At 43.3% G+C, this 21555-nt stretch overlaps 1 protein-coding gene across 4 annotated transcripts in view; it reads left to right on the forward strand.

The window, feature by feature from the left end:
• jarid2b (jumonji and AT-rich interaction domain containing 2b) overlaps positions 1–21555 on the forward strand; it is a 105314-nt gene that overhangs the window by 64449 nt on the left and 19310 nt on the right. For all 4 annotated transcript variants that reach the window (XM_085147587.1, XM_085147583.1, XM_085147584.1 and 1 more), the window contains 3 exons: positions 5439–5662; positions 17859–18071; positions 20899–21143. In XM_085147587.1, the coding sequence (XP_085003713.1) occupies positions 5439–5662; positions 17859–18071; positions 20899–21143 (682 nt within the window). The remainder of the gene's footprint in view (positions 1–5438; positions 5663–17858; positions 18072–20898; positions 21144–21555) is intronic.

The following is a 21555-nucleotide window of genomic DNA, read 5'->3' on the forward strand; positions in this document are numbered from 1 at the left end:
GCGATCGTGGCTCAAGAGTTGGGAGTTCGCATTGTAATCGGAAGGTTGCCGGTTCGAGCCCCGGCTCGGACAGTCTCGTCGTTGTGTCCTTGGGCAAGACACTTCACCCGTTGCCTACTGGTGGTGGTCAGAGGGCCCGGTGGCGCCAGTGTCCGGCAGCCTCGGGTGGCTGTGGCTACATTGTAGCTTGTCATCACCAGTGTGTGAATGTGTGTGTGAATGGGTGGATGACTGGGTGTGTAAAGTGCTTTGGGGTCCTTAGGGACTAGAAAAGCACTATACAAATACAGGCCATTTTTATTTTTCTAATGCTAAAATTAAATAATGCTTGGGTTTCATCAATACGGAAAGATGCCAAAGCTACTAAAACGTGCTAGTGTTTTAGTAGACTGCTGATTAAGTAGCAGTCCTGCTTAATCAACGTTTAACTTATTTTCTTTTCCATCCATTCTCAGTCTTTTTATGCAACAAATGGGTTGATATGAGGTTTAATGATTCTCCTGGTTTCAGCTCCATTAAAAACAAACAGGCACATTTGCTTAGTCATCTTTTTCCCCTCCCCTCTCCCGCTGCACTCTGCACCCTGCTGATGTGCTGAAGCTGACTTAAGGAGCCAGTTCAGACCGGAGGTTTGTGTTTGCGATAACTCTCTGCTGTGCTGCGGGTTATTGAGTTATTGACCGAGTCTGCAGAAGAAACTCAGTTGTTGCTGGCCTCCCTCCAGTGGCACGGGTCAAAGATGAGGGTCAGTTACTGAAGCTTGTAGACAGCGTGTTTCTCTGTGCCATTTCAGCAGGCGGGGAAGCTTGCCAGCACCCTCGTAAGTCTGACCACACAGAGAAGCCCAGCCATCTTAGAAACTCCCACGGAAATGGCTGTCACTGGGAGGATGTTGATAAGATGGAGACGGAAGACGAGAGCTTGAAGTCGCTCCGCGTTTGACTGACAGGGTCCATGTGCTTGTGATGATCTATGTCAACTGTCCGCAGCTGTACTGCTTAAACAGAGTGGGATTCTTCTAAGTGAAGCACACTGAACTAGCTGTGTCTCATCTTTCTCTCTCTTCCCTCATCATCACCCCCACCCACCCACTTCATTATATATGTTAGTGAGATGGTGCTTTATTCTATTCCTTTCTTCTTCTGCCTTTTTTCCTTCCGTTTGCCAGGATCCCTGGCTGACAGGGTCGTCAGATTTTCTCACTCTACCTCTCTCAGTGATAATCAATGCTCTCGCGCCTCTGGTGGCTTGTGTAATATTAGACATTAGAGCAGACCTTGGAAGGGTAGACGGCTGGGGGGGGGGGGGGGGGGTGTGTGCAGCAGGAAGGAATGAAGGGAGGAAAGGATGGATGATAGGTGGATTAGAAAGGGATGAATGAGGACATCCTGCTGTAATCTCTTTGCTTTTTCTGCCGCTATTGGAGCCCAGTTTCCTCTTTTTCCCCTACCCACGTCTCTCCGGCTCGCCTCTCGCTCTCTGTCAGTCAGGGCAATCAGTTTAATTTTAACTTGTGTAAGCCTGACTTTCTTCCTATGGCACCATACCAGCCAGTATTCTATAACTCAATACGCTTGGGAACGTGATGTACCCTGATTTCTGCACATATACACACACGACACACCACTGGGCAGACGAAGGGCTAAATCAGGGGTTCATATTACCACTCGGCTCTTAGTGCAGTGGGAGCAGTCATGAAGTAAAACAGTAAAGTCATTACAAATTGTTCCTCCTCTGCTGATTTCTAAACGTTACCATCCTCACGTCTCTTGGATGCATTGCTTCACCCGTATCTGCTGTGCTCATGCACGTTTGATCGTCCATGACTGCTAGAAAGATGTGATTCCAGTGGCAAAACTGGTTGGAAAATTGGCTGAACTCGTTGCTGTAAATGTTTTTCATGCTCTTAATTTCCTGGCACCTTAATAATGATGATAACACTAATCCTGTTTGGCTGTTTTCGAGGAAGAGAGCTGCTTTTTTTGTTTTTTGTTTTTTTAAATAATAACCTGCTAGCTGAAATGTAGTCCTTGCAATATAAGTGCTGTGGTTTAATTTATCCGCTTTTATGTTCTCTTCGTAACCCTGCATTATCACATCATCGGCAAAGCAGATCTGTTTTTTATTACCTTTTAAAAAAAAAATTTATTAGCCATATCTCTGCTGTTGGAATACCAATTTTTTAAAAAAAAAAAAAAAGAAAAGAAAAGAAGAAGAAATGAGGAAATTAGAACTGGCACTGCACAATTTAGCCCAATTAGTGAGGTACTACTTGTGCATGTTTCCACTGATACTTCGGTGGTAGCACGAAGTGTCTTTGATGTCAGTTTAAAGGTAACAGCCGATTGGCCGGCTGTGGTTGACGGTCTAGACGGGATGTAGTAAACACATCACTTTATTAGCTCATCTGTCTCCATCCGTATCCTTTTGCACAACTGCTTGTTTTTTACGTGCATTGTCATAATCCCAGGTTTTTTCTCTCGCTCGCTCTCTCTCTCGGTCTCTCTCTCTCTCTCTCGCTGTCTCTCTCTCTCTGTCTCTCTCTCTCTCTCTCTTTAAGCTGTTAAATAGGATCCTATTTATGTAAGGCTGCAGCAATAAAACTTTGCAGGGTTCAGCTTACCTAAGAGGCTTTTATGGAGAGCTCAATCTTCCCTCTGCTTACTGTTTAGAAAGTGTTCATAGCTCGCTATCAATTATAGCGAATGCTGTAATCACATCAAGACGGACTGCTTGCGATATAAAACAAGAGATGGAAACAGTTTGTTGGCTTTGGCGAGTTTGAAATTTGGACTCGTACTTTGGGTTAACGGCTTACAACAAACCGGCTCTTCGTCTATATGTCGAAGTGCTCAAGTTTGATGTTTCTGGGTAATGTTACTATGATCGATTCACCTCTTTTCATACACACACACTCTCTCCTCTATGTGTCACGTAATTTCCTGTTCTTGCTTTAACACAAAAGTGGTTTCAGCTTAATTTTATTGTTAACGGTGCCAGTTTTGATCACATTTGTAAGTGTTGTGCTTGCCTCAGCTCTTTCTCCATTTTTCTCTGTGGTCTCTACACTGGTTTTCAACGGTTGGAAGACCCGCAGAGTGTGCCTAGAGTGACTCGGGTGTGCAGAAGCTTCACTTTCATGTGTTTTGACCCAACTGTCAAACTCATTTCTACTGTCCAGAAAATATGACCCAAGGCATTGATCAGCTTGGAGCATTAAGACTTTGAAGAATCAGTTTCCAGTTCTACTTTTTCTTCTAAAAGTCCTCTATGGTCTTAATAATATGTTGATTTTTCTTTCATTCATTCATTACATCTTGCTTCTGTGTGAGTGCAGGGCTATTCTTGCCCCATGTCTTCTCCTCGTCCCCCTCCTACTACCACTCATTCTAACCTGTTTGACTGGTTGGAAAAACTCGGCTTTCTGCATTTTGTGCACTTCATTTACTCCATGTCTGTTTGTTTTTTAAAAAAAATTATTATTATTATCCCCTTCGTATTTATTTTATCTTTTGCAAGTAGATCACAGCCTTGTGTGAACTGACACCCGCCCTCATTTTGCGGTTTCTGCCAGTTGAATAGTCACGTTCCCTTTTTAACGCCTCTGTGCCGGCGGCAGCCCGTGCTCTAGGCGTTGCTTTTTCGGGGTTACCTCTCCGTACATCTGTCCACACCTTTCTACTGAACATCTTGGGGGAATTTCTTTAAATTTAGGAGAAACATTTTTGGGGTTTTTTTGATCAGACAACAGGGGGACAGAATTCACTTGCTAGTTATGCCGAAATTTCCCATAAATTTCCGATGGGGTAAAATGGATATCTTATACCTAAAAGGTGGAGGCCCAGGAAGAGGCACAGTGGCGTATTTGATAGTAGTCGTCTTTGCGTAACAGTATTATTGGCACCTCCTGTATGAATATGGCTTTTCATACCACATTTATTCGAGCACTGCAAGTCCTAAAACTTTACAGTTTAAATTAGGTTCTCGTGTGTTAATAAATTTTCTTTATGAAAATCCAGACTGATGAGAGTTCAGTGTTCACTGCTTGTTGGTAAACAAACTGCAATTTTTCCTCAAACCTTGCCACCAAATGTAGGGTTTTGTGTGACAATCATCTCTCAATTTCTCACATATTGAGCTTAGGCCAGGAAATTGACACGTTTTGACTCGGCTCTGTTCTCTGATTGGAGTGTAATCGGAGCGCTGCACCTTTCAGTGGCTATGCCAAATGCATTGTGGGTGTTCTCCAGACATGATCCTATCTATCCTTACCTCAGTCCGGTCCGCAGCAAATTGACAAATAATACCAGGATATCGCATTGCTTCTATCACTACTCCACAACACTTACAGCATAGCTTCCCCCCGCCACACACACACACACACACACACTCTCTCTCTCTCACTTCAGCGCTAATCGATTGAGGCCACTTGATGGTTCACACGGCCCCTGACACTCTGCGACTTTTATACTTCATGCGTGTATAAGCACGCGCCTACTTTTTAAGTGCACGTGGAGAGGGAAGGTCGACATCCATGTGCCCGCACGTGCGTGTATCAAGGAGAGGCGGTGTGTGACAAGCGAGTCCGTTGCTTTCTGAGACATCTACCTCTTTAATATTCTGCTCTTACCATCACCTCCTCTGGCACACACTGTGAAATAAAGACAGAAAAGAGACAAGGAGAGAGAAAAATGAGAGCGACGTCTCAAAGGCTTTGTGCATCGCAGAGGAAAGCGCGTACAATGTAGCAACAGAAGTGAGGGAAGGGGGAGTGAGGAGGAGACGAGGGTGAAAAAAAAATTATGAGACAGAAAGATGGGGAGATGAAGAAAGTTGTTGCCGGTTAGCATGTGATTGTTTTGGCACACTGTCCTTGTGTAGTTGGTTTTTATCAGCTGCCACTGACAGCAGAGGCTCTGTCTTATAGGCGCTTTTCTTTTCTTATTCAATAGTGCTTAACAGGAATGAAAAAGAGGAACTACAACTACATGTGTGAAAACATCGTCAGCTCATGTAAATGCACACATTTAAATACACCCACACTGTCTGTGAGAATGGGCAAGTCGTCCACTGAATGTGCGCTTGTTGCATATCAAAGCGATCATGATGGATTCGCTCCCATTCACTGAACAAATACACACACACACACGCGCGCACAGAGTAATCAATTCTTCGCTAGAGGGTAATTGTTTCAACGAAACCTCCCTACAGCGAGACAATGGCCAGTGGGCCACAGTAGTAAAAATGATAGAGTGGGTTTGCAGGTATGCAAAAGAGTCACATTCTGTTTTATTTTTAGTCAGCTGCAGACGGAGCTGTATTGGGGTTAAATGTTGGACTTCTTCCAACACACTGGCTTATGTTACTTGTAAATTCTGTGTTTACGTGCAAAGGATCCAAGGGTCTAACTTGTTGTTTTTCTTTCCCTTCCCAACAAGGCCTCGGCTCCAGGCCCAGAGGAAGTTTGCCCAGTCGCAGCCCAACTCGCCCAGCACTACGCCCATCAAAGTGGCTGACTCGGGCGGCCTGAACACCGGCCTGTCCACGGTGCCATCCACGTCCCTCTCGTCCCTCTCCGCTTCATCCCTGTCCTCCTCCATCCAGGACCTCTCCAGGCGCAAGCCCAAGACGGAGGACTTTCTCACCTTCCTCTGCCTCAGAGGTAAGATGCAGCAGAGTGGAGCAGATGGAGACATAATTACATGCGTGCCTACAACCAGCGGCAGAGCGGGAAAGCATATTGTTTAACAAGAACGCTGCAGATATGATATTAAAGAGGCTTTTATTCAAGGGTCCAGGGCTGAGGTCTAACGCTAGAAAGGGGATGTTGCATATTAATTATCCTAACACCAGGATATGCTTCCCTATTGTTTGGCTCTATGCACATAAAGATGCGTGCATAAGCAACTCTAGGGAGCTTAGAATAAGTTTTGTTAAGTCAGGTTTTGATCACCCTCCACCCACTCATAACACACACAGACAAAACCCTTCACACATGCCGCATCTAACTGCATACTTGCCCATGGCTAAGATTATCCTGCATTTCATCAGCTTACACGTCTCCCCCTCCCACCGTTCAACAACTGTCTGTCTCTTTAACACCCTGCCTATCACCCTGTACTACAGCAGCTGTTTCGAACATGGAGTACTCACACACACAAACTCTGCACAGGTTCATTGACGCTGTGTAGCACTTTTGATGTCAAATGAAGTGGAGAAGCCACAGCAGAGCAATTAGCAGTCGAATGAGTTACGCGCGCGTGCGCAGCTCCTCTTTGTCTCATACAGCAGCATTGTTTGTCTATTTGGGTTAAAAACTCAAAAGGATACCTGATCACAACCCATTATAAACTGAGTGCAGTCACTCAAAGGAGCGCAGATATCCTCGACACTCAAGGTTGCTAAATAACTCTTGTTCTTTTTTTCCCTCTTGAGTTAATGAAGGGCTCATGTTACTTATGATCTATGCTCCGCTGGCCGGGATACAGAGTGGGTTAGTCCTCTGCCAGGACACTGCAAAAAGTTTTTTTTTTCTTGTTGTGCTAAAACTATGAAGTGATACTTATTTTATTACCTTAAAACATTTCCAAGGCCAAGGTTAAAAGACCCAGGACTATAAATTCTCTTTAAAAATCTGCAATCTTAGCTCGCAAAAACCTCTGTAGAATATGCAAGAGTTTCAGGATTCAAGGCCGATACGATCTTGAATCGGTGAGAGACAATCATGGCTCAGTATAGAGACGGCTTGACAGTTTCTAGCTTTATCTGATGCATGTGCACTGTTTAATTTGCTGTTCCTGTTTACACTGTAAGGTATATGTTGAAACAGCTACGTCTACTACATGTCTGTACTGAATGTGTTCTGATGTAACGATAACCCCCTCTCTCTCAATCATCCCTTCTTAAGAAAAATGAGAGGAGAGGGACTGACACGTTCATCCCAAGGTCCAAACATTACATAGGACCGTTTATCTCAAACAACCTTGGTTGCGACTTCTATCCTTTGTGGAATATCTCACCCACCCTTTTTTCTTTAAAATGTCCTCGCAACCAAAGTTAATTCCTGTGAAAGACAGAAACACCTTGCTCTATAGATTAATTTGCCGTTATCGTTATTAACCTCTGCCCCTCCCACAAAAGTCCGCTCCACACTCGGGAGGGGGGAAAATTTAGATTAAAGTCTGTCGGGCGTAATGGCTATATGTTCCTGTTCTGAGGAGAATACTCCTATTATGGGATGTCATTTTAACCTTACAGGGCTCATTCAGAAACGTGTAATTGGAAGTTGCTAAAATGGACTCGAGCCTTCCGTGTGATGAGCCTTGATTTACATATATAGGCCATGATGTTACATAGGCTAATGATACAATGTCCCATATACTTTGTGGCTGAAATTAGACTAATCACTTGGTGCTAAGCTAACGCCGTGCCTTACACACGAGCAGTTGCAGTCTAATGAAGCGTGGGTGACTTGTTCTGACTCAGTTTTGCTGTTGTCTCTCTTTATAATTAAGGGCTGAATTAGTGTTTTGCGAGCAGATTTCAAGCGAGTGTTTAGCTGCACTCTGCTGCACTTTAATGCTAATTTTAGAGCTAGGCTGCTAAGCTAACGATTGAACAGTTTTCCACAGCCCCCCCAGTGCTGCCGCTCCCTGTTCTACCACTGTATTTATAGACACCAGTTTGGCTCTCTGTGCGTGTGTGCTCCATCCATGCTGTGAGGATGACATTTTCCTTTGCAGGGCTTCTTCTGCTCAGTTTTCCCCTTGGCCTCTCATGTGACCCATATGCAGGGACCCTTACCAAGAGAGGGACATGGGAGAATGTCAGCAGAGCCCTTGAGGTTGTGTGTGTGTGTGTGTGTGTGTGAGTGCAAATCCACACCAACCACTGATGTGTCCTGTCCTGCTTATCTCCTGTGTGCCCTCATACCATTTTCTGTGTGTGTGTGTGTGTGTATGTCTACGCGCCAACTACCTGCACAAAGCATGCAGGGTATATAGGGAGACGCAGCCCATGAGGACATCTGTGTTAGCCTGGTTAATCTTTTCAAAGAGACTCCAGTCTTTGATATCTGAAAGCCCCAATCCCCTTTAAGATTCTGATACATGTCTCTGGTGATCTGACCACCACACACATTAGGCTCCTTCATGTCAGCTACCAAAAATGTCTCTGACAGAATCTCCAGCTGTGTAATCATATCCCTGATTTCCCTTTCATTTTGATCAGATTTTTAGCTTTTTTTCCCTTTTCTTTAAGCATTAAGTGACATTTCTGCCCAGAATATCTCATCAGTGGGGATTTCTGGGGTGTGACCCAGGTCAAACGTTCAAGGTGTAAGCATAGATTTGTATTACCCCCCCCCCTCCTCCTCCTCCCCCTCCGTGTATCCACTGCAGTGTTGTTTGCTTATCTTATCTGGAAAACATTAAGCATCCACCCAATGGGTTCTATCCATCACTCATTCAGACAGCCACATAAAAGCAGTTAAAACATGAAAGATTTGAAGCGATAAAGTGAGCGACCCAAAAAAAGAAAAAAGAAACAAATGTTGTGAAAGAAGCAGGACTCGTGTGTCAGTCTGTGTTGAGAAATCGCAGTTAACATGTTGTTGGTGCACCTTTTCATCCGATCCCAGCTTGTTTATTGACGCCATTTTGCTCTTGTGGGATTTGTTTTCCCTATGATAATGAATTGGCTGACTGCTGTGTGGTGGTGTTGTTGTTGTTGTATCTGAGGAAAAGCTATTTTTAATTCCTCCATGGGGGAACAGGGGGTGCTGGATTATTCTGATGCAACGTGGGAGTAACTGGACAGAAAAGTAACAAGAAACAAAAAAGCAGCAACAGAGATTTCTATCTACTGTATAGAAGGATGCACATCATGTATGCTCACCACCCACACTGTCTTGGGTCTATGTTCAATGTGTGTTTATCCCACTGTTCAGCTTTGTCTCCTGCACACAAACACACAGACACACACCGTAGCAAACAAGCCAGAGTGCGCAGTCCTTGCCTGTGTTCTCAAAATGGTGTTTATGTGTGGTCCAGGCCTGTACTTGGGCTGTTTATATCCATGGAGAAAGCCATTTGGGTGGTAGCCAGACAGTCTGCCTCTGGCCTTGTCTGCCTGTTGTAACAGTGTAGTACTGCTGCATACAGGGTGGGGGCAATACTGATGAGAGCAGAGTGAAGGTGTTCATTCCAAATTGAGATGCTCAGTATTTAAGTTACCCCCACAGTCAAAGTCAAAATGATTTGACATGGTTTCGATTGCTTTTATTTTCTAAAAATTCAACTGAGTAATGTTTGACTTGGTATCAGTGTATCCTCCGTAATTGTTGGCACACACTGCATCATTTATAACCCAAGTGTTCCCCAGTTTTTACAATACACACAAAAGAAAAATACACCAGAAACTGCACAAACACAAAATCCTCAATAACTGCAGACACTTGAAAATCAATTTTTATTCTTTATCCTGATTTTTGGCCTCCCACAGTTAAATGAACGCGATCGACCGATATTGGAAATGCGCGCGCCGACAAAAGAACACAAAGCAAACGTAAATCACCGCCTGACAACACGGCCGCATGTGCCAGTCACAGCTGTTCCCTGCACCGCGCAGCTTGAAGTTTCCTGGGCTAGTCCGGATCAGTAACACTACATTAACAGGCAGATATACAACCGATAACAGACTGTCAAAACAAAAATCGAATGTCTTGCACAGCAGAAGGCGAATCATCGCCAGTTGTTTGGAAATACTTGGGATTTAGGGCGAGAGATGTTAACCGTGAATAAATCACATGGAAAGAGTGCGGCTGAGTGAGTTGTGTGTGCGCCACAGAGCAACACAACTAACTTATTCAATTTCTCAAAACACACCACAAATGGCAGTAAAATGAATGCATGAAGGCCAAGAGAAACACACAGTGGTTGCTAGCGCGATTTGTCAAACGTCATCTTAGTCGTCCGTAGTCGTGCAGCGTATTCACGCCACTCACAAAGACGCACTTATTCACCAACACAATCGCATTTGGTCAAAGATAAGAGCCCATTAAACGAGGGGAGCGTCGAAGGCTCTGTGGTAATGGTCAACATTGTGGACAAAAGAGACGTTATCTCTGTGCACAGTTATTTTTCCAAAACTTGCGCTGTATGCAAAACATTACAGTGGAAAAAGGGAGCGATCTCACAGCTGTCAAGTACTTTGCTTCAGGTTTTAGTCACATCCATCAAGCAAGTACAAAGAATTATTTTGCTTCTGGGAGAGGCAGTTAGGCAAGGTAAACAAACACCGTCAGCAGAGATGTTCTAATTAACAGGAGAACGTAGAAAAATGTGAAGGCGTTCTGTTGATTTTAATTTGTGCTCAAGTTTTTAAATGTATGTTTTTCCTGTTACAGGCACCCTGATTTAAGTAAAAAGGGGTTTCTAATTTTATTGTGCACCATTTACATTTGTACATTAGCAGGAATGTTACTGAAAGCAGCGTTATAATTGTGATTTCAATATAGATCAAAATAACAATGACTATCATCTTGGCCATAATGGTGCTTTTGCTGCCATGCTCACCTTTTTAATGTCCTTCTCTTGCCTTTATCTTGCCTTTGAAACCTATTTAACATTTTGCCCAGTAATCTTTCAATTTTAACCTATAACCAAGCTTATAGAAGCCCTGGAGGACAGTTTTCTTAATGTTGAGTGAATGACATGCACCCTGCTGATGGGCTATAAATGATATAACAGCTGTTTGAGTAGTTTCACCTTTATGGGATTCATTTGGGGAAGATGTCATTTACTTTATTTGCTTCAGTGAGGAACAAACGCACAGTAATGCACACACAGAGTACACACAGTACCGAAGATGAGGTTAACGATTAGGGAGTAAATTAATAACTGTGCACACACACTATTGCAAATGAGTCTCTTATGCAAGACTCCTGTTTTTTGTAATTTCCTGTGCCTGTGTGCGCGTGTGAACGCTACAACAGTGCTTAGCTCTTTGCCCTGTGGGCTTTCTCCTCTGCCTGCCAGCCCCAGTGTGGTGCCTCTCCTCAGGTTCAGTGAGGCCAATCCCTCCACTCTGCTTACATAACCTCCCAGCTCTGACCTAGTAAACCAAAGACCTCAGAATCCCCATTTGTGATTAGACATGTGAACCAAAACCAACCGAGGAGTTGTTCACATCTGTTTTGTTTTTTTTTAAAAACCCAGCTAGTTCTAATAAAGGCACTTTATTGGATTTAAAGGATCTTTATCTTTGTGGCTAGATTGTTAGAATTAATAATGTCTGTGTGTGTGTTGGTTTTTTTCGTCTTTTATTGCCAGAAATTGTTTGCCAAACTAGAAACACATTTTCACTGCTTTCACTCATTCGACAAGTCTGACAGCTACTCGTGTGTTTCTTAAGTGCATTGCTGCTGTGACAGCTGTGTTTCCTTCAGGGATAATGCACTTTTCTCTCCTCCAAATGTATGATTGCTGTTTTGATTTAAGGCCTGGAACGATATGTGTGTGTATACATTTGTGATTTTCTTTTCAGTAATGACTCTGTGGAGGAGTTCCTCATGCAACACTCACGGAGTCTGCTTTTCTCTTCTAAAAGCAGAGCCGCTGTTTGTGGAGTTAATGGTTTAGCTGACATAAAGGAATGTCAATTGGAAATGTAATCCCTAATCCCTTTTCCCCTCTAAGAGAACGATGAAGAGTTTTGGCACAGCTCAGCTGTTGTAACTTCTCCTCACCGGAGGACCCGTGTTTACCTCCTCTTCCTACCTTCCCTTCAAAACAGCGTTCATACTTCCTGAACACACATCGAGCACTTACAACTAAGTCAGCACAACCACATGTCCCCACGGCAGCTAAACCCTCCTGATTGACTATTTAAATTGTCCTCATTGTTTCAATTCCAGTTGAGGGGACAAAAGAAGGGTAGCCAGAGAATGGAGGGTTTATAATTATGCCCCCCCACCCAAGAGCCCCGTTAAAAATGACAATCCTAATAGACTCTTTCAGGCCTAATTATGATTTGTCTGCGGCCGGAATGAGGTGGATGAAAAGCTGGTGTAATTGTGGGATTGGGCACATGCCCTGTTGGAGATCTTGGGGAAAGAATGAGCTGTGTTTTCTCCACCTTGTGTGCATGTGTGAGTGTGTCTGTACAGTTTTAGGGCACTGATGGATGAGGGCTGTAAATGTCTGGTATCTGCTCCAGAAGTATTGTTGCCACTGCTGTGGTCATGCCAGTGGTCAGTATTGGATCACTAAATATGTTTGGCAGGCTCCGTCTGTGTAATTGTCCCTCCCTCTGCTGCTCTCCAAAATCCCAGACAGTGTTATTGTGGGGATCTTGAATATACTGGGCCCTCATTCACACAGGCCTAGAGATCTGTCATTGACCATCTCTCAACCACCAGTCGGTGGGCAAGAAATGTGCATTCCCCAACCGGTTGCAAGCGGTTTCTGGTGGGTTGCTGGCAGGCGATTGCGTGAATCGGTGAAATGTGTTGGTTGCAGTGGTGAAGCTCAACTTTAAATTTGAAGACAAATGTTCTGTTTCCAGTTTGTTTCACTAAAGCTTGCATGCATCTTCCATGGAAACTATGGGCAACTACTGCAGATCTGCTTGTGACAAAAACAACTGTTAAAAGGGATTTGGTGCAAAATCATCATTTCAACAGATTTCATCGAGCGACGGCTAACAACCCCTAGCAACCACACCCACCAACTAGGACTAGAATACGGATTTTTCTCTAGTGACCAGAGGTTGCCAAAATTACTGACGGATCTCTAGGCCCATGTGCTGTTGTGACATCCACTTGCTTGTCTGAACCTTGCCTTCAGTCACTATTTTATCATTTGTGGCATTTCTCTTCCTCTTTCCCAGCACATCACCACAGCAAATTACAAAACAATTTTTTTTAGCCTTTGTTTCATTAAAAATATAAAGACTAAATAATTTGTGTTGAACTCTTAGGCTCTTTCACAATTAAACGCACAGAAAAACAAGCAGCTCGCAGCTGTTCAGTTGTACCAATCGGACATTATTTTTTGTTTTGTTTTATTTTTTTAATATACAAGCTAAATAGCTAGTCCTAACAATTATCTTACCCATTAAATCGGTTCACATAAAGATAAGTGTTTGTACATGTTCACCGGTTCATCTCCATTTGCCTGGAATCCAAAAACAAGCGCCCACCCCCATCTTTGCCCTTAGGTGCCCCTGTGGTCTGTTGCCGTTGGCCTGCTGACCCCTGCTTAGGGCAGTAAATTACAGCCATTTAGTTAATGAAGCAAGTCATTAGAAGCTGATTGGGCCGGTGTGCGTACCGCCTTAGAGTGTTTGTTTGGTCTACGAGACGAGCGTTTGCTCTGTCGCCAAGATAAACGAGGTGTGCATGCTCTGCGTTTGTTGGCGTGTGTGTTTATGGGGGGGCACTAGGGACATATGTTGGTGCTTTTTGGATCTTGTTGGTTTGTGCATGCGGAGGTCAGATCCACGGTTACAAGCCAGAAAACGTGTAGCAGGAAAAAGTGCCACTGTAATTTTCCCATAATTGTCTGCATTCTGCTTCACATGCTCAAAACCACAACATAAACACTCACTGAACCTGTGTTGTCTTAGCTTCTTATGTTAGTTCTTTTGGAGTGTGTGAGCTGATGTTGAAATGCAGCATTACTTTATGGCTGAATGCAAAGACTGTATTAAACTATGTAGAACAGTTACTTCTGTCAGACCTCTGTATGAAGTTAAACAGAGCAGATGAAACAACAATTTTCAGGGAATCTGCTGCCACTACACACTTTTTTCCCCTCCCTCTCTCCCTCTCTCTCTCTCCCTCTCTCTTTCGCTCTCTAAGGGGATAATTAGAAACTGGCAGAGAGTGTAAAAAGTACGATCCAAAGCACAACAAGATTTATTATTACCAGGCTTTAGTTTGTGTTTGGAAAGCTTTGATATGTGTGTGCTATTTAAACCGAGTTTTCAAAATAACTGTAACGTGACATGTGCTAACCACATGTCCTCTCACCAGCCAATAATAGTCACTGCACTTTAAAACAAAAATTAATCTATGTTTAAAGATGTAGTACACGCTTCAGAAAAGGAAGTCGGAAAATTAGGATAATGATTTCAGCGAGTCTGCTTCTTTTTGTTCTCCAAAGCGAAAAGGAAGCCATCAAATCTGTGCCAGTGTAAGTTGTTGGTTTACAGCAATCTTCCTAAGGATTCTTTTTCTAAAGCATGCCATTTACTCTGAGGTGATGGTTACATAAAGTTGAGTTCTTCAGGATGTAGCAGTTATTAGAAAAGCCTAGCCTTAGTCAGGATATCATTTAAAGGGTGACTGTAATCTCACCTACACACACAAATGTTGAATGTATCCAGGCAGCTGTGAAGTAAATCACTTTGTGGGACACTTTTCACAGATCAGATGAGAAGTATTTTATTTATCTCAAAAGCTGGGAAGTTCTTATGTTAGAGCAGCCAAAGCATGAAGTACCTACAATAATATAAAAAGGTAAGAATACAATGTCAAAGGACAAAATAGCACAGAAATGTAACAAAAATTGCACCAGAAACGGAGTTCGATTGAGCAGAAACAGAAAAAAAAAATTGATACAGTGCTGTCCAAAACTCAGACGGCTTAACAAAGAACCACTTATCATTCGGCTCTTTGTTACTAGCAGCCTGTCGCAAAAACACACCATTTGCTCCAATTTTTTGTACTTGAATCTACAAAAAAACCTCAGTTTGACGAGCATCAAATAGTACTTTTGCACCTGCAAGGTGACTCCTTAAGAGCTCTTAAGGCTGAAAACCTGGCAAGTGGAGAACAAAAGAAAAAAACTGTCTACAGCAGATGAACAGCTTCTGAAATTAACATCCTTAAGAAATTGGGTGAACTTGAGATATCAGATGCATCTCTCAGGTCCTGTGTCAGGTCTTTGCTGAATATCTCTCCCCCCCCCCCCCCCCCCCCCCACCCCAATCTACTGTCATGGTTTTGGTCTGCATTTCAGCCAGTGATGTTGGGGGTCTTGTCAAAACTGATGGAATTCTGAACACAGAAAAGTGCCATCAGATTTTGATCCACCATGCAATACCATCTGCAAAGCGTTTGATTGGTAATGGCTTCATTTATTAGCGTGACATTGATAGAAACACTATCAGTCATGGATTGGCCTCCCCAGAGCCTGAACCTCACTGTTTTTGAAGCAGTGTGGGATCAGAATAGACTGAAAGGCAGCCAACATCCAAAGAAGAGCTTTGAATGTCCTTGATCCTGGAGAACTATTCCTGAAGACTACTTCAGGAAATTACAAGAAAGCTTAAATTATTATACATTATTGCACCTTTTTCACCTTTTCCCTCTCAAAATACAGAGAAATGAAGGATGGTTCAAGTCTTTTGCACAGTACTCTACATATCACCAACACATGATTGCATTACTGTCACTCACTAAAACATTTTATCCGGCCTTTTAACACTTTATGAATTACAAGTGTAATTTTCCTGCTAAATTATAGCTTGTCCAGAAAGTATAACACCTAATTCATCCACTGAATGTATTACATTCATAAGATGTAAAATGGTCTTACATATATTAAATATATTCTCGAAAAACAAGTGAGCTAATTAAATAATGTGCTTGGATAAATTTAGATCCACTATGTAAATTTAAGTAGGCCCACAGTTTAAGGCAGGCTATTTGAATTCAGCCTATTTTTCAGAGGATTAAGATTATTTTAATGGGTGTATAATCACACATTACTGTTCATTAATTGCCCGTTAAACATTGAAACCCCTGAAAAGGGTAATAAACCCACAGTGGTCGCTCATGCTATGTAATCGATTTAGTCATAAACGACCAACAACTTTGTAAAAATCCATGGTTTCCCGATCGCAGCCAGATTTAATTAAAGCTGTGAGAATGTGGCACGATCACACATTCCCGTTAAGCACAAATCGACAATCGTAACCATGTAGTTTTAGAATTACATTATTATTACATTATTATCCTAATTGTATAAGTTAAAAAAAATGTTAAGTGTGCCCAAGGTCACTCATGCATGTTGCATACACAAGCGTTTTGCACACGGGAGCGGTCGGTTTCCTTCACTTACTTCTCAGGGGTTTATTACAATAAACAATGGGCTGTTTATTGTCCGCTCTGGGATCCAGAGTTGTACTTGATCTGTAGTATTGGTCAGTACCGATTTTTACAGTCCATGCAGTGAGAGTCCTTGGGAGAAAATCATTTGTTTCTTGCAAAAACCCAACCTTCCAGCGAAAGCCGATAAGATGCTTTAGCATTCAGTTTCTTTAGCTCGATTTCTCACCTCTGCCACCATGTCCTCGTGTTGTTGTTCTTAAACTCAATCCCATCTTCAGAACGAAAATTTAAATGCACCAAGTGATGTGGTGATATGCCGGGACGACAGACGGATTGTGTACAGACTCACCCAAACATGTCTGCCGAGGGTACCTGCAGCGATAGGTGGAAAACTCATAATCTATTACTCATTTTTAGATTTTTGTATTCGTGGCCCAGCTTTTTTGTTTTCTTTTTCTAGAATCAGTTCGAGGCATTGAGCGATTTCCTACTGCGGCTCTATATTCGTAGACATCACTGCCGTTGTGCTCTGCATGCTTCCCTTCCCGTTCTTTATTCCTGCATGTGCATGACCGGCCCAGCTGTTTTTGCACGCTGATTTACGAGTACAACATTATGAGATTTAACAACATAGCTCTGGGCTTTATGACCTTTTTGTGAGAGCGATTGTATGTCTGCGTCGAGCTAACGGAGGTAATGTTATAGGCAACCCACTGCCAAACACCGTACCGAGTTAGATTTCTCAGATGTCAATGAAAGTGATTGAGTGTGACAGGAAAAGTAAAAAGAAAACGAGAAAGTTGGTTTTCTTCTCCAGTAGAGTTGGAGATTGACAGTAATCCTGTTTGGAAGAGTGAACGCGACAGATTTGGGATTAGTTCAGCAGCTAGAGAGAGAGCAAGGGAGCAGCGCTTTGTGGAAGAGTTACTTTAGAAACCAGAGTTAGATATGTACATTATATATTTCTCAATAAAACTGTCACCATCAAGAGCCTCTGTGGAAAGACGGCTCGTTGCGTACTTGCAGCGCTTCCAGCTATCAATAAAATAGTTGCTAGTCATCTCTCTCCCTCTCCCTTAGCACCGCGTGACAGTGCATGAATGCATTGCTACTGATATTGCTAGAACCACAGCGGCTGTTGTCAAACTCTTTGGCCCATTGAGAAGTTTACAAGACAATGGTCAGCTAACCCACTGACAATGACAGTTCTATAAATGAAGCTGATGGTACAATATCCAATAAACTATTGGGAACGTACCGGGGGGGGGTATATATGATATATGCATATATCCTGTCATTCTGTCATCATTCTGACATTGTGCTATACATTTCCTTAATTGTGTTTGTGCATTTCTCCACTTGACTGTCGGCAACAATGGCACTGCTGTGTGCAGAGCGGTTTACAAAGCATCAATAGGCCACCAACTGGGATAATAACAGATGAAAAGCCCCATTATTCTTAAACCCCTGAGCAACTTCTATTTTTGCTATAATATTTCACCACTTACGTGCTGATGTTGATTCCCTTTATAACGTCTGAGATTAAAATGCACCTGGGGCTCCCTAATGCGTATTGTGTTGAAATAGGACAGCAGACTGGCAATAGACTAAACTTCCAGTTGAGAGGTGGTTTTTTTTTTTTGTTTTTTTTTTTTCCTTCTTTTTTTAAAAAAATATTATTTTTAAGTTGTAATTATTTCCTTGCTCCTCCCCCTACTAACCACCTCCTCTCTGCACTCAGGTTCTTCTGCCTTGCCCAGTAATATGGCCTACTTCGGAAGCTCCCAGGAGGAGGAGGACCTGGAGGAAGATGACGAAGAGGAGGAGGAGGAGGTGAGGAATGGAGGTGGCGTACACTCTGCAGGAAGCAGCAGCCAAGCCTCGGCTTCTTCCTCCTGCCACTCGACACCCCGCAAGGGCAAGCTTCCCGCCAGGCAGCCGCTTAATGGGCACGGTAAGGACGGCGTCAGAGTTTGGAACGAAGCGCGCCGTGTATTTTTTGTATTACCAAAAGCGCATCTCCCTCGTCTTCACACGCTGAACGAAGGGAGAATGTTTTCTGTCGGTGTAACGTGCCTCGGAGACCCCGGTGAGAGGAGTTAATGGAGGAGAGAACACAGAAAAATAAAAGTGGTGCTACGAGATGCAACTGAGGGAAGAGGAGGAAAAGATGGGGCACTCCAGGGTAGGGATGGGTTTAATATGTACGGAGAAATGGAAAGCATGGAAAAGCATCGAGTTAATGTAGGAGCACAGAATGAGTCGTGCGACAAAGAGCCTGATTTTTACAGTTCATGTCAGAGTATGTTTGTGTGCGTCCCTCTGCCCATGTGCGCATGTGAGCGATTTCCTAAGCACTGCTGTTTTGAACTGCAGAGGAGGAGGGGGAGGCGCAGTCACATGGGGATAGTGGAGCGGCGCATCAACTCTTTCCACCCCAATTAACACTTAGCTTACTAAGCCCTAACAAGGTGTTTATGCACAAACTGCAACAGCTGGCCAGGGCCCTTGATACACATACGCAGCACAGTTACAGCATGCCCCTTGGGGCAAATAGACATTTGGATGAATACACATACAGAGTTGTGCAAAACGCTGCAGAAATGTTACATAGAAATCTGCAAATTAACAAGTGGCTTTCTTATATGTTTTTTTCCAGTTTTAGCAAACTGAAACAAAGCATGACACAATTTCAGCAGTCTGGTTATAAATAGACTTGCAGCACAGCAAAGCAGATTTAAAAGAATCCAGAATATTTCTACTGTCCCTGTTACTTTATTTATTTGGTTTTTAACGCATGTTCTGACCCCCATTCTTTTTCACATCAATCTCGTCCTTTTATTTATTTTATTTTTCCCCTACAAACCATTAGTCTCATATACTTTTCAGATATAAAATCCCCCCCATAAAGGGCTTTGTATCTAGTTTCACATTTCCACCATCCCTGACTTTCACTCCCTTCTAAGTCTGTAAAATTACCGCTAGAAAGGATTTGGAAGGTGAACACTTTGCTCAGCCCCCCCCAACCCGGTCATCCTCTCAAGTGGAATGTGAAAGAGGAGAGAGACTACGGGAGAGACTTGTAGGATTAAAAGAAAGAGGGAGAGAGAGGTTAGTTGATTTGCTAAACGTTAAACTCTTGCTGCCTTTGCGTCACTCACTCCCAAGCAGTGCCGGCCCCTGGCATTCTCCTATCTATGCGTACTTCCCCCTCATCCTTTTAGAAAAACATCTGTAGCTGCAGTTTTAAACATAAACTATAGTGTGTATGCTACCCATGTGTATAAGTAGCACACACGGTGGGGTAGTGTAACCTGTTTGAACAAACCCAGGCTTGTTCTGTGCAGGAGGACAGCTTATTCTTATCTCATATACAAACACTGTTTGCAAAGCACCTCGGCGCCTTCACTGTGATATGCTAAATAAATAGATAAGGGGTAAGAGGGGGGGGGGGAGGGGGGTTAAAGACACTGCAACGGGCATTTAGTGTACACAAGTAGGTGTGAGCGCGCAGTCAACGATGACCTGGTCGCTGCTTTGGTTAAGAGTGTTTAAGCTCGTGGAGGAAAAAAACACACACGCTCACACCTCGGTACATTTTGTGGTATTAAGATTTGTGTCAAACGTGACACTTTAATATGCAGCTTGGGCCAATCTCCAGCAGGAGGACAGTTATATGGGCTCACAGGGAGGCGGGGGTGAGGGAAATGGGAAAATAGAAATGGCGACGCAGAGAGAGGTTTTATTCTGGGAGGTAGAAACAGGAAAGGCCTGAGATTGTAGGCCATTCATCAGGGCGCAATCCCTTCATTTCTGTCTCCCTCTCTCTCTCTGGGCCATGTGCCATGTTGACATAGCTAAATTAAACAGCTTTTATTGGGCTCCGTTTCTTGCTTAGCTCACTTCTCAAAATGTCAGAATTTCTCCCATTTTTCATCGAACCCCACGTGCAATGCAGCAAGCATGCACACACTCGCACACATCAACACGAACTGCTGCTAAAATAAACAAAAAAAAATGACATCCACGTACCAACTAACAATGACGCACCTTTCAGAATAAACTCATACTGTGCTGTGTGCGTGTTCACGCTGCAGCTGATTTTAAGACTCTGTAAAACTTTAAAATTGAGCCTCATAAAAGCTGAAGAGAGAGCCATTCAATGTATGTTGATTGCCGCTCTCCTGTTGGGCTCGCTTAGCATCATCTCGGGGGTGGTTTATGTAGTCGAAGTCTATTTTGAACAGATTCATTGACACGTAGCACAAAGGTGTTTTCATGGCCACCTTAAATCATGCATATTTCACTGATTGGGGCGTATATGTTTGCCAAAAGCCTGTCACCTCAAATGTTTGTGTAGTTTTCTATGTGGTCGTTGTGGTTTAGTCCCAAATGGGTAAAACCCATTCTGCTTTTTGGCACAGGCAGATTTTAGCCTGAAAAGCATACTATATGTCCTATACATATACATATATATATATATATATATATATATGAAGTATGTCTTTTTGGAACTTTCCAGTCTCTGCAGTAGCTTAATTATTTAATTTGTTTGTTTGCTTTTGGCTTCCGCAGACTACAAACTTCTACTCCAGACTCTGGAAAGCACAGAACTGTTTCTTCTCTCCTCACTCACTCTTGATTTTCTTTGAAGCATACGAAAACATAGATGTTGGCAGGCAGCAATTTTTTTTTAATTTATTTTTTTTATTATTAAGAATTGCAAAAGCAAAACACCTGATCCTCGTGTTTCATCTTTGTCACTTCCTCCCTTCTTCCAGTTTTTCACAGCCACAGTAAAGCAGGGACCAGGGAGAGTCCGAGGCCCAAGGGCGGCGCTCACGGCAGGGATGCGCCTGCCCCGCCGCTGCCACCCCCTCCACCTCCACCTCCGCCCCTCCTGAGAGAACGCAGCGAGCGGGCAGAGGCGCGGGAGCACGCAAGGGAGCTGCAGGCCATGGCCAACAGTAGAGGTTCAGCCAACGGGCTGCCACTGAGGAGAACTTCAGAGGACCTGCGCAAGCAGGTATTGTGTGGCCAGAAGTGCCCAGCGCTGGTCTTTCAGTATCGTGTCAGAGCTGTGATAGGCTGAAAGGAGATGGAAAAGGGTGAAAACAGTTCCAGAGATTCCCATTTTTATTTACTCATCTTCCATCTTTTTTAAATCTTCCTCTCTGTGGTTTCTCCTAACTGCTCCTGTGTCGTGCTTGCCTACCTTCTGATGTATTGTGGAGTATTTGCAGTGCTTTCTTTACATTACCTCCTTTCTACTTTGTTCTTTTCTTACAGATCTTATTATTTTTCACACTTTTAATTCCTCCTCTGCTCCTCTCCTCCTCTCTTCTTCTCTCTTTGCCTCCCTTCTCCTCCATCCATTGTGTCTGGGAGAGTAATGATTGTGTTTTGGCCTGCTGCGACTGCAGCTATATTTAGTAGTG

The sequence above is a fragment of the Neolamprologus multifasciatus genome, chromosome 22 (genome assembly GCF_963576455.1).
Source record: "Neolamprologus multifasciatus chromosome 22, fNeoMul1.2, whole genome shotgun sequence".
In the NCBI taxonomy this organism is placed as follows: domain Eukaryota; kingdom Metazoa; phylum Chordata; class Actinopteri; order Cichliformes; family Cichlidae; genus Neolamprologus; species Neolamprologus multifasciatus.